General features: G+C 53.6%; 1 protein-coding gene across 1 annotated transcript; it reads right to left on the bottom strand.

Moving 5' to 3' along the window:
* Window positions 1-3,844: 3,844 nt before the first annotated feature.
* On the bottom strand, window positions 3,845-11,525 carry LOC144930595 (serine protease 27-like). The gene is made up of 6 exons (XM_078853036.1): window positions 11,444-11,525; window positions 7,644-7,670; window positions 6,434-6,599; window positions 5,888-6,159; window positions 4,859-5,028; window positions 3,845-4,153 (listed from the first exon to the last, which is right to left on the bottom strand). The coding sequence occupies exons 1-6, from the start codon at window positions 11,523-11,525 to the stop codon at window positions 3,845-3,847; spliced, it is 1,026 nt and encodes a 341-aa protein (XP_078709162.1).
* Between the last annotated feature and the right edge of the window lie 1,287 nt (window positions 11,526-12,812).

The raw sequence follows: 12,812 nt of genomic DNA, 5'->3' as shown, positions 1-12,812 counted from the left end.
TGGGAGGGGAGTGGGGTCTAGTGGTTAGAGCAGGGGGGGCTGGGAGCCCGGACTCCTGGGTTCTCCCCCCAGCTCTGGGTGGGGAGTGGGGTCTAGTGGGTTACAGCAGGGGCCTAGTAGCCAGGACTCCTGGGTTCTCTCCCAGCTCTGGGAGGGCAGTGGGATTTAGTGGGTTAGAGCAGGGGGGGGCTGGGAGCCAGGACTCCTGGGTTCTCTCCCAGCTCTGGGAGGGGAGTGGGGTCTAGTGGGTTAGAGCAGGCGGGGCTGGGAGCCAGGACTCCTGGGTTCTCTCCCAGCTCTGGGAGGGGAGTGGGGACTAGTGGGGTAGAGCAGCGGGGGCGGGGCTGGGAGCTGGGACTCCTGGGTTCTCCCCCCAGCTCTGGGTGGGGAGTGGGGTCTAGTGGGTTAGAGCAGGGGGGCCTAGTAGCCAGGACTCCTGGGTTCTCTCCCAGCTCTGGGAGGGGAGTGGGATTTAGTGGGTTAGAGCAGGGGGGGGCTGGGAGCCCGGACTCCTGGGTTCTCTCCCCAGTTCTGGGAGGGGAGTGGGGTCTAGTGGGTTAGAACGGGGGGGGCTGGGAGCCAGGACTCCTGGGTTCTCTCCCAGCTCTGGGAGGGAAGTGGGGTTTAGTGCATTGTGGGAGGGGGGCTGGGAGCCAGGACTCCCGGATTCTATTCGCCAAGGGAGGATACGAAAGCATAGCCCCTATAGGGTTAAACTGCCGCTCTGGTTTTAATATAGCCTTCAGCTCAACCATGAGAGTGGGCAGCGTCTGGCTTAAGGACAAGCTCACCAAGGGCTGGAAGTAACCCAGCGGTGTCCTGTCTGAACCAACCCACCCCCGCCCCTTGCCTCCCCTCCAACACCTCCGGGCCTTGCAGGGAAAGCGGAAGGGGGAAGAGGGGGGGGGAATGTCTGTGGCTCACATCCAGATGTGAACAGCTGCACGTGTTCCCTTCTAGTACTCTTTGCATCCCCGACCCGGATCAGCAGCAGGGAACTGGCCAGGACCCAGGGGATCCTGAAGTCCCTTCTCCAGGAAGGGAATATTGGGCCAGCCCTAGAATGAGGCCTTCAGCTTGTCCCCCAGCTGCCATAAATATGCCCCACCAGGGCCCACCTCCCCCACCCCCCTTCCACACCCAGGGGCAGGATTGTCCTGGGCCCATCTGCTCCCCAACGGAGACTCCCCATCTAGGCTGCGTTGCACGCCCCATGTCTGCTTGCTCTGTATTGTGGCTACTGTGGAAACTGGACCAATGTTAAGGGCAGCCCCCAGAAACCAAAGCAGGCGTCCCCTGCCCCTCACCGCTTTTTTCTCCCGAACATCTGGAACAGACGCCTCCCAGCTGCACTTCATTTCCCTCGCTTATTAGCTCAGAGAGGCCGCATTTGGGATGAAAGGAGTTTATTGGCTTAGAGAGAAGAATCCAGGCCTGAGCGTATCCAGAATGCCTGTTGGACACGTTTAACAACATAAAAGGCTTGTGAGCCGCGGCTGGTGGCTCAGAGGTGGGCTCCGAGGGTGGAGAAACAACTCGGTTCCTCTCTATGAACAATTCACTTGGAGGTGCCAATCACGGGAGTGGTGGGCGGGACGGGGTCGCAAGAGGTCATCTCGTTCGGTCCCACCACGCTGAGGCAGGACCAAGTCAACCTAGACCCTCCCCGGCAGGTGTTTGCCCAATCTGTTCTTAAAAACCTCCAGTGATGGGGCCTCCCCCACTTCCCCAGGGAGCCCGTTCCAGCACTGAACTAGCCTTAGATCTGGAAAGTTTTTCCTGATATCCAACCCTTGCTGCAAACTGAGACAGTTCCTTTGTCCACCCCTTAGTGGAGCTGGAGGCCCAATCAATGGTGACGAGCCATTGGCTTCTCTGGCGTTCGGCTCAGACTCCTAGGCCCAGATCCTGAAAAGGTATCAAGGTGCCTAGATCCCATTGAAATTCAGCTCCCTGGAGGATCTGGGCCTTTGTTAAACAAGTGGTGAGAAGGGTCTGGATCGGCACTCAGCGAGGGAAGACTCATTTGTCCCCATTATCTTTTGCCACGTTTGGAACCTTCTGAGAACGTCAATCCAAGGATGTGGAGTTTATAAACTTCATTTAAGAATGCAAACTCCCTGAGACTAATCTCTCTGGCCCAAGGGTCCCAGAAATTCTGCCTGCAGGGTCACCACGCCTTGTCCAACCAGCTAGGTCGAAGGAGTTTATGAACAGTAGTTGAGAAGGTCACGTTTCCCCACTGGCAGAGCCGTCAGAGTTTGCAACCTCCATCTGCTAAACATCTCTGGACCAAAGAAATCATACGCTCCAGAAGCAAAATATCAGAATGCTGCATTGTCTTCTGTGTGACTGAAACAAGCTACCGCATCTCTGATAGCGAAATATTCGCTCCATCAGAAGAAGAATAACCAACGGCATCAAGTCTTTGTAGATCACAAAACCGAAGGAAATTCCCAGACAAGAAAACTTTGTTAAAGCCGTAACCAATTCACTTACAAAACATCTGCAAGGCCTGAAATAGTTAAAGTAACAATAAAGTTAAATGATTGAAATACCGGGAAACTCCTACCGTTTCCACAAATACCCGTAATGCTGGCATGTTTATCGACACACCTCTATTTATCCATCAATGTCGTGTCCAGCTACCAGACGACTCCCGTATATCAAAATATCTGAATGCAAGCTCATTCACAGTTTTCAGTCGTTAGTGGAAACACCACAAAGCTACACAGATTATCTCAGTACTTAAATATCTGTGGTTTATGATTTTTAGATCTAATTCATGCGAGAAATGCCATCAATTAATCCATCGTAAATATAAACCTGCAAATATCCCCTCAAATTTATATAGGGGGTCATTCGACCTAGGGAAAGAAACTTCCACTTCAAATTGGCCATAACAGCAAAGAAAATTCTTATTCTTATGGGTTGTAACTCAGATTGCTGGTTGAAAGACGGTGGTGGTGGAAGAGGAGAATTGAAAACATTTTTATTTATTTATGTCGGTATTTTTCCTATCACTTCCCTCATCTAAATTTGCAATTTTCAACATTTGCAACTTTCAAATTTTCAGCGTTTCCAAGCTCAGGTCCCCTCTCAGTCTTTGTTTTTCTAGGCGAAAAAAGACAATCTCTCTGAATCTCTTCCCATAAGATCGGCTTCCCGGTCCCCTGACTGTCCCCAAAGACCTTTTCTGTCCCTGTCCAACTCTGAATCCCACTGTCTTTAACGTGAGTGCCCAGAACCAAGCACACCCAGAACTGAGATGAGGTCTTCCCCGGGCCTTGTCTGACGGCATTAATACCTCCCAATCGTTCCCTGGTCAAAATCAGAAATGTTGACATGTTGTCGTCAAATTAGCAACATTCAAAACATTTTTGATTAGCTTCACCCTCAGCCCAAACCTCTGCGACTCCTCCCAAGTTATCTCAACCACCCTGCAAAAACTGACGCTGATTATCGGGCCCTGTGCATTTATGACCTCTTGAAATGATCAGCAAAGGTTGTTTTGTTCCATCTTAAACTCCCTAGTCCTAAATATATACATGAAGATAGAGACCTAGAACAACTGGTTGACCCCCTCGTGCCTACGGCACCCTTGCTGTAGTTGCAGAGAAATATACACACGTTTACAGTGTTTCACAAAGTTTTTTGTCTGGGAATTTCCTTAGTTTTTAAACATTTAAAATATTTTCCCAAAGGGAATGCTAAAACCCAGGGCCTTTAGGTAGCCAACACTGGGGAGACTGGACCAGAGATATAGATTCCTTCTTCCTTTTCCTTCTAGCTTGATAGAGGAGTGGGGGAATTCTCTCTTTTTCTCTGTCCACCCCCCTTGGTTTTAAATCAGATACAGCAGGCAGGTCAAGAGCAGCAGGGTGCTGGCAACGACAGAGGCAGCCTGGCTGGGCCAGCCAGCATCAGGGTGCTTTTGCCCCTTGGGGTCTGCCACAGCACGGGATTTCCGGCCTCTGGGCTCCTTGACAAACTCCAGATTGGGGATGTATTCCCGGATCCAGCTTTGGTAGGAGGTGAGGCGACTGTAGACCCCGGGGCGGTTTTTGATGGCGCAGCCCTCGCCCCAGCTGACGACTCCAGCCAGCACCCAGACATCACCCACAATGCACGCCATAGGGCCGCCAGAGTCACCCTGCAGAGCAGAGAGAGAGCAGGGTTAGTGCCCTAGGCGGGGAACCAGGGGTTTGGGGAGGGGGGGGTCTATTCTGAGCTATGCCACAGACTTCCTTAATCTCAGTCGGGGTCTGTGCAATGCCTGGCACAAAGGGCCCCAATCTCAGTCAGGAGGCTCTGTGTAAATGGCAGCTCTGAAATGCAGCCACCTCTGGGGTGGGGCTTGGAAGGTGGATAACAGTGGCCCTGTGATGCTGCAAAGAGATTGCTTGCACAGAACCCAGGCCTTGTCGAGTAGCTGTGACCTGTTCTGGGATGGGACCCTGGGCCTATTCCCCCTGCCCCCCCACCCCAGCCTGCTCCCTGGGCTGACAGCCAGGACTCCTGGGTTCTCTCCCTAGCTCTGGGAGGGGGGGGAGGGGGGGCTGTGGGTCGGATCAGGGAGGGCTGGGAACCAGGACTCCTGGGTTCTCTCCCCAGCTCTGGGAGGGGAGTGGGGGCTAGTGAGTCGGAGCAGGGAGGGCTGGGAACCAGGACTCCTGGGTTCCCTCCCCGGGTCTGGGAGGGGAGTGGGGGCTAGTGGGTCAGATCAGGGAGGGCTGGGAACCAGGACTCCTGGGTTCTCTCCCCGGCTGTGGGAGGGGAGTGGAGTCTAGGGAGTTGCAGGGCTGGGGAGGAGGGGCTGGGAGCCAGGACTCCTGGGTTCTCTGGCCAGGGGGCTCACATTGCAGGCATCCTTCCTGCCCTCGGCGTAACCGGCGCAGATCATGTCAGCCTGGATATTCCTGTGGGGCAGCGTGTTCTGCATGTTGGTGAGGTACAGGTTCCTGCATGTCTCGGAGTCGATGATGGGGACTCGCACCTTCTGGAGGGTCTGCGGGGAGGGCAGGTCCACTGCAAGGGGGCAGCAAGAGCTGGGGGTGAGGTGCTGGGCTCAGCCCGGCCCCCGGGGGGCAGAGCTGGACTGCCCTCCCCAGAGCACCCCGCCGTTCTGCCTTTGTCTGCTCCGGAGTTCCTTCTCCCGCGGCCCGCCCATGAAATCCAAGGCTCTTCCACGCGTTCTTCCATTCATATTCTCATTTGATCTTTCTAACCCCCCTCGAACACAGGAGTTTTCTCTTTCTTTCTTTCTTTCTTTCTTTCTTTCTTTCTTTCTTTCTTTCTTTCTTTCTCTTCCTTCCTACTTTACAGTTAATTTCTTTCTTTCCTTCATTTCCTTGTTCTTCCCTTCTCTCTCTATCCCTCCTGCAACCGCAGGGTTCGGTCTTCCTTTTTCCTGGCCTTTTCTCATTCTTTTGGTCTCTCGTTGCCCTCCCCTTAAGTCCAAGGCTTTTTCACTCTTTCGTTCATTGTCTCATTCTCGCTTTCTCTGCCATGCCCCCTGTCTTTCACTCGAGGGCTCCTTCGTTCATTTTTACACTCTGTCCTTCTCTGTGTGAGCTCCACCCCTCTTCCTTCCTTCTCTTTTTGTTAATGCTTCCATTCACTCTTTGTCCCCTCCTTTAACACTAGGGGTCAGACTCGCTCTTTTTATTTCATTTTCCTAATTCTTTTTCTTTCTTTCTTTCTTTCTTTCTTTCTTTCTTTCTTTCTTTCTTTCTTTCTTTCTTTCTTTCTTTCTTTCCCCCATCACTAGTCCTCCAGATCGCCTGACCCCTGGCATACCTCCCTCCCTCCCATCTTTCTGGCCCCACATTCCCCTAGACCTACCCCAAGGACCCATCCCCGCCCTGGGTGTCCCATCCTGACCTACCCCAAGAGCGCAGGTGGCCCCAGCCGGTCACCCAGCAGACTTTGCCTGGGGGGAAGCGGACGGAGGCATCCGGGAGGCAGATGGGCAGGATGTAGTTAGTGAAATTCACCCGCGTGGCCAGCTGGACCAGGGCGATGTCTCCGCTCGTGGTCTGCCCGGCGTACCTAGGGTTGGTGATGATGCGCCGGACTGGGCAGGCGCATGAGTTGGGGCCTGGGTTCGACAGCTGGTGGGCCCCCAGCACCACTCGGTACTGGGTCAGGTTCAGGACCCTGGTTCGGGGCAGAGAAACGCATCAGTGGCAGGTCAGGAGTGAGGGGCACCGGCAGGGCTGGGGGGGCAGGGCTGGGCTAGCGGGGGGGCTGCGGGTCGGGAGTGAGGGGCACCGGCAGGGCTGGGGGGGCGGGGCTGGGCTAGCAGGGGGCTGCGGGTCGGGAGTGAGGGGCCCCGGCAGGGCTGGGGGGCCCCAGGCTGGGCTGGCAGGGAGCTGGGGGTCGGGAGTGAGGGGCCCCGGCACGGCTGGGGCTCGAGAACCCCTGTACTCACTGGTAGAAGCAATGAGCAGCCGTCACCACCCATTCGTCATTGATGAGGGACGCCCCGCACATGTGGACTCCTTTCCACTGGATGCTGGCCTGCCAGGGGAACTCTCCCTCCACCGTGTCCTGCCCCTTCACGATCCGGTTCAGGTTCATTTGCGGCTTCCCGCAGACTGCAGAGAAAGGAGACATAAGGCAGGATCCTGGCCGAGATCGGCTCGCCCCGGGGTCTGCTGGGTAGGGCTGCCAACTTTCTAATCGCACAAAACGGAACACCCTCGCCCCGCCCCTTCCCAGAGGCCCCGCCCCTGCCCCGCCCCTAACCGGAGGCCCCGCCCCTGCTCACTACATTCCCCCTCTCTCCGTGGCTCGCTCTTCCCGACCCTCACTCACTTTGACTGGGCTAGAGCAGGGGGTTGGGGTGTGGGTGGGAGGGAGGGCTCTAACTGGGGCTGCGGGCTCTGGGGTGTGGCCAGAAATGAGGGGTTTAGGGTGTGAGAGGAGGTTCCCGGCTGGGGCAGGGAGTTGGGGGGCAGGCGGGGGTGAGGGCTCTGGCTGGGAGAGTGAGCTCTGGGGTGGGGCTGGGGATGAGGGGTTTGGGGTACAGGAGGGGATCCAGGCTCGGGGGTGAAGCCTAGGGATTTGGAGCGAGGGAGGGAGCTGCAGGTTGAGGCAAGGGGTTAGGGTGTGCGAGGGGCTGAGGGCTCTGGGCTGGGGGAGCAGGCTCTGGGGATGAGGGGTTTGGGGTGCCGGAGGGGTCTCTGGGTCTGGGGGGGGGCTCAGGGCTGGGGCAGGGGGTTGGCGCGTGAGGTTGAGGCAGGGGCTTACCTCGGGCGGCTCCCGGTCAGTGGCGCAGTGGGGCTAAGGCAGGCTCCCTGCCTGTCCTGGCTCCACGCTGCACCCCAGAAGTGGCCAGCAAGTCCAGCTCCTAGGCAGGAGGGCCAGGAGGCTCCCCGTGATGCTCTCATCTGCAGGCACCGCCCCCCAGATCCCATTGGTCATGGTTCCCTGCCAATGGGAGTGGGTAGCTGGTGCTTGGGGCAGGGGCAGTGTGCAGAGCCCCGTGGTCCTCCAGCCTAGGAGCCGAACCTGCTGGCCTCTTCCACCAGGATCCCTTTTTGACCCGGCGTTCCAGTCGAAAACTGGACACCTGGCAACCTTACTGCTGGGGGGCTGGTACCGGGCGTGGGCATTGCTGAGCATGGCTCAAGACTCACCTCCGTTTGCCTCGCTCTGTTGAGCACCTGAAATGCAAAGAGACAGGGTCAGAGGGAGAGCCACAGGGTCTGCCTCGATGCAGCAGCCTCAATCGTGATTCCACTCGGGTCTTTTCTCCCGCCCACCACCAGGGGGTGGCAGAGAGACTAGCTATGCTACCCAGTTCCACCCCAGAAGTGGCTGCATCTCAGCACCAGATGTTCATTCTTTCCTAACTTCCACCTTTCGCAGATAGCCAACTCAATAAAACATTGCCGGCCTTAAGTATTCAAAATCACGAGCCAGGTCCCCAGGCAAGGACGAGCTCATAAAAACCAAGAGATTTTTAAAACTAATAAACTGTGGGGTTCTTTTTATTTGCCATCTGACTTTTGAATAGTTAGCTGGAGACGTTTGGGTATTTTCCCATCAACATATGCCCATTTGTAGAAACGGGAACTCTTCGTGAAACAGGGGCGGACTGGCCAAATTTCCCCAGTTGAGAACAAGTTGTTGGTGGTGGTGGTGGGGGCGGGGGGAGAAGTCTTTTGAGCCAGCCAAAAAGTTTGATTTGTACATTTTTGAACAGAAAAATTCCTGCCTCAAAGAGATTTTGATTCTGAAATTGAAGGAAATGAGCCCGGGGGGAAGAAGAGGGGGAGAAAAAAAGTTCAGAAAAAGGTGGAAATCGAAAAGAAACTTCTCAATTGACCCAGTATGGGAAAAATATTTTTTTCTGTTCCCTAATATCGTCAGGGGTTTGACGTTTGAGCCCGATTTCAGCTGAGTAAAAACTCTGGAACATATTTGAGGGGCAGGAAACCGTTTCCCACCCAGCTCTGATCTGGGCTTCTCGGAGCAATCGGCTCAGGCTCTCTGCAGACTTCAGACAGCCCCACTATGTTGGTCAGACTCCGTGCAGCTCCCTGCCTCAGATTCAGCCCCCTGTGACGGTTCTGGGATTGAGGGTCTCAGACCTAGGGCTGTTCCCCGGCTGCTCCCAGAGGCAGATCCACATTCCAAGGCCGTGATGGGATCCGAGCGGGCGCATCACAGCTGGCTTCATGTTCCCGTGTTTAATTACGGGGTGGCAATTACCCGGGATTAGGGAGAAGGAAGTGAAAGATCGAGGCAGGGAGCTCCAGCACTGTGGAATGCGGCTCTGCCTTTGTGTTGTAACAGATCTGGCGACAGGCCCGGCCCAGAGTCTCTGGGCTAGCCACACCCCGGTGTCCTTAATCCTTCCTGCCACCTCAGGTCAGACCCAGCGGCCCACCTACCCTGGTAGCCCACCCCCAACCCTGTCACCCCACATAGGACCCTAGTCCCATCTATCCTGGTATCCTGTCCCCATCCCTGTCACCCCAGATAGGACCCATAGCCCCATCTATCCTCGAATCCCGTCCCCATCCCTGCCACCCCAGATCGGACCCATAGCCCCATTATCCTGGTATCTCACCCCCATCTCTGTCACCCCAGATCAGACCCATAGGCCCATCTACTCTGGTATCCTGCCCCCATCCCTGTCACCACAGGTCAGACCCAGAAGCCCATCTACCCTGGTATCCCATCCCCATCTCTGCCACTGCAGGTCAGACCCAGGATCCCATCTAGCATGGTATCATGTCTCCTCCTTCCCACCCTGCCAGCGCCCTGAGACCCAATTACTCCATCCACACGACCCGCATTAGTGGCATTGCCCTTTGCCAGGCTTGCCAGGGCAGTGGCTCGTTAAGAATTACAGCGGTACCTCATTAGCCAATTAAACAGACCAGCTGCAGAACTCCCCCTGAGGCGTGGAGTTCTGCTGGCTGGTTGCACCCGGGGCCGGGGGCCGGGCGCTTGCGAAGATGGTGCCCACCTTATCTTCTCTGCCCGGGCTTGCTGGGGTCCCGGCAGACAGAGCTCTTCACCTGGCTCCGAGTGTGTGGGTAGGTTGGGCACCAGCTGAGGGGCATGGAGGAGAGACCGATGGGAGAAATTTGTCCCCTCACATAATTCTGGAGCACTTCAGGACGGGAGAGAGGCAGGACTCCTGGGTTCTCTCCCCGGCTCTGGGAGTGGAGTGGGGTCTAGTGGCTTAGAGCCCGGGGGAGGGGTTAGGACCAGGACTCCTGGGTTCTATTCCCAGGTTTGCTAAAGATTCCCTGTGGGTAAGTCCATGCTTTGCTCTGGGGCTCAGTTTCCCTATCTATAAAATGGGGAGCATGCTTCTCTTTAGGCTGCCTTCCGCTTGTGGCAGGGACTATCTCTTCCTGTGTGTCTGTGCAGTGCCCCATGTGATGGGACTAAAATATTGGACTGAGGCATATTTGTGCCAGTTGCTTCCTTTGATTAGGAGAGAGGCTTAAAATATAGGGGGAGTGGTATGCAGAAATTGAGAGAAAGACAGCCCCCCCGGGGGCAGGGCAGCTGGGCAACAGGCCCACAAGGAGGGCTCGCTGGGGTGAAACAGCTGCACGGCGTTTGCATTTCACCAGCTTTTGACTTAAATCTGCAGGTGATTCTAAACAGGGAGGAGCTGCATAAACGAGACTGGACTTGAAACTCAGTGTAAAGGTTGCCACCAAAAGACGAAACAGGCCAGAGAAATAACTAAATGTGAAACGAGCCACCCTAGAGCTCGCTTGATATTGATACAGATTGAGGACACTTATTACGAGTGAACCCATTTTGGTGCCAAAATAAGAAAAAGATACTTTTGGGAGGCATTATTTTAACCAAAATCATGCTGCATTTTTGCACAAACCATTTGTTGTCGCCCAGATTATGGCATTTTTGGATCCAGCTACGTTTTCAGCTCAAACGTTTGCCACCGAGCGTAGTATTTTTGGACAAATCTTGGCTTCTTTTCCCCACTAAATGTCTTTGATTTGTGCATTTTTGGACCGGGTCCTCTTTCAACCACAAGGTTTGTGCCTTTGACCCCAAAACGTTTGACCCAGATTTCAGTTGGTGTTTTAGACAAGTTACTGCTTTTCCCCCAAAACAACCATTTTTCTGACCAGTTCCCCTTTCAATCCCAATTGCTGTTATCCAAATTTTCGTATTTCCGGGCAGATTTTTCTGGGAAAATATCTTCCAACACAGATTTTTGCATTTTAAAACTTTTTTTTACACTGATTTTTCTGTTTTTTCCCTCCAGAAATGTTTGTTCTGCCCAGAGCTTGGCAGTTTTTAACCCAGACCGTGGCAGTTTTGGGATCACAAGGTTTTTTTAAGTGCAGGTTTTTCCATCACAAGTTACTTGACCCGGCGTTTTGCAGTTTTTTGACCACAACATTTTAACAACCCAGACACTGCAAATTGATGGCAATTTTGCAACCAGTGATTGATGCTGACCCAGCGTCAGAACAAGGATAACAGACTCACCAGGACCCTGACTCTCTAGACCTTCAGCCAAGGCAGTACGTTAGTTAGACCAACTGCCCCAGCAACAACACTTAACAGGGAGCTGCAGATTTGCCACAGTGCAGGGAATACTTTAGCTGCAATGGACACATCCCACCCTTTACTCACAGAACTATGAATGGAATCCAAGAGTCCTCACTCCCAGCCCCCCTGCTCTAACCACTAGACCCCACTCTCCTTCCCAGAGCCAGGTATAGAACCCAGGAATCCTGGCTCCCAGCATCCCAGCGCTAGCCCATGAGACTCCCCTCCCAGAGCTGGGGATAGAGCCCAGGAGTCCTGGGTCCCCCCTCCAGGCCACTAGACCCTACTCCCCTCCCAGTGTGGCAGATAGAACCCAGGAGTCCTGCCTCTCCCCTCCCCACTCCTTCTCTGTAGGCAGATCACTCAGACCGATGGACTTTCTTACCCATCAGCACAATGAGCAGGAGCAGACATCCCATTCTCCTTGCCCAGCTCAGCCCGCTGGCCTTGGTTCGCCGCTCCTCCATACTCTCGTTAGCAGCACCGATCACTAAACCCAAAGGGGATCCCAAAGCTCCCAGAGAGAGGCAGCCAGGCCACCTGGCGATGCACGCAGCCAGGAAAGGGTGTGCATCCCAACACGATTTATATCCAGCCAGTTAGTCTGCCTAGAATGTTGACCAACGGGTTCAGCAGATGTTGGCACATGTCCCGCCTTCTTCCCAAGCATCCCTATTGCCGCTTGCCAGATATGAACCAGCTGTTCCCTAAGTTCTCCTCACCTGCTCTTCCCCCTTCCCCGGACTCCCTCCTTTGCTGCTGCTGGCACCCCCAGGTGACCCCAGTGTGTAGGTTGAGGTGCCAGAGGCAAAGCCTTGCCAATAATAACACGGCCCTCTGGTGCAGTATTAATAAACGGAGCTGCGAAAAGGTGCTGAGGCACTTCAAAGCAATACTCCAGTAAGAATACAAGTACTGTGATAGTATTAATTACTATTTATTATTTTATTTTATTAAAGAAGATGTTCTGGTATAGCCCAGTAAGGCTCCTGCAAGCTCACTGGTATGGTGATATGCGATGGAGCTGCAAAAGGTACTCTGGTATTTTTACAGTAATACTGCAGGAAGAATATTAGTACTGTGGTATTACTGAGATTACAAAAGGTATTGTGGTATTTTACAGTACTCATTCTGTGGTATTCTAACTACGACTACCAAAGGTGCTCTGTTATGTTGGAGTAATACCCTAGCAAGCAGATTGACAACATAAATGCTCTTAATAGAGATACCAAGAGTTTAAAAGGACTACAAAAAGTGCTCTGGTATTCTGTGGTAATACCCCAGCACGCTCACTGATACTAATAGTCAACAGAGGTGCAAAAGGTACTGTTGTATTCTATGGGAATATTCCAGTACGATCATTCGTATTTTCACTGTTTATTGGTCTCTACAAAGTACGTTGGTATTTTAAGTCATAAGATCACCAGGAGTTTGGTACTCTTAATACAGCCATGAAAGATACTCTGGTATATGATAGTACTAGCCCAGCAATCTCACTGGTAGAATAATACTAAATAGAGCTGCAAAAGGTATTCTGGTCTTCTACAGTAATACTCCAGTAATATCGCCAGGACTGTGGTACTTCTCATAGGGCCACAAAGTATACTCTAGTATTTTACAGTAATACCGCAGCAAGCTCACTGGTACAATAATACTCAATTCAACAGCAAAAAGCACACTAATATTTTACAGTAGTACTTCAGCAGACTCACTGGTACTGCAATACTCTTAGATCTTTAAAATGTACTCTGGTA

This window comes from Lepidochelys kempii, chromosome 6 (genome assembly GCF_965140285.1).
Source record: "Lepidochelys kempii isolate rLepKem1 chromosome 6, rLepKem1.hap1, whole genome shotgun sequence".
In the NCBI taxonomy this organism is placed as follows: Eukaryota; Metazoa; Chordata; order Testudines; family Cheloniidae; genus Lepidochelys; species Lepidochelys kempii.
The sequence above is the reverse complement of the archived record's forward strand: the minus strand, read 5'-3'. Positions and strand labels throughout refer to the sequence as shown.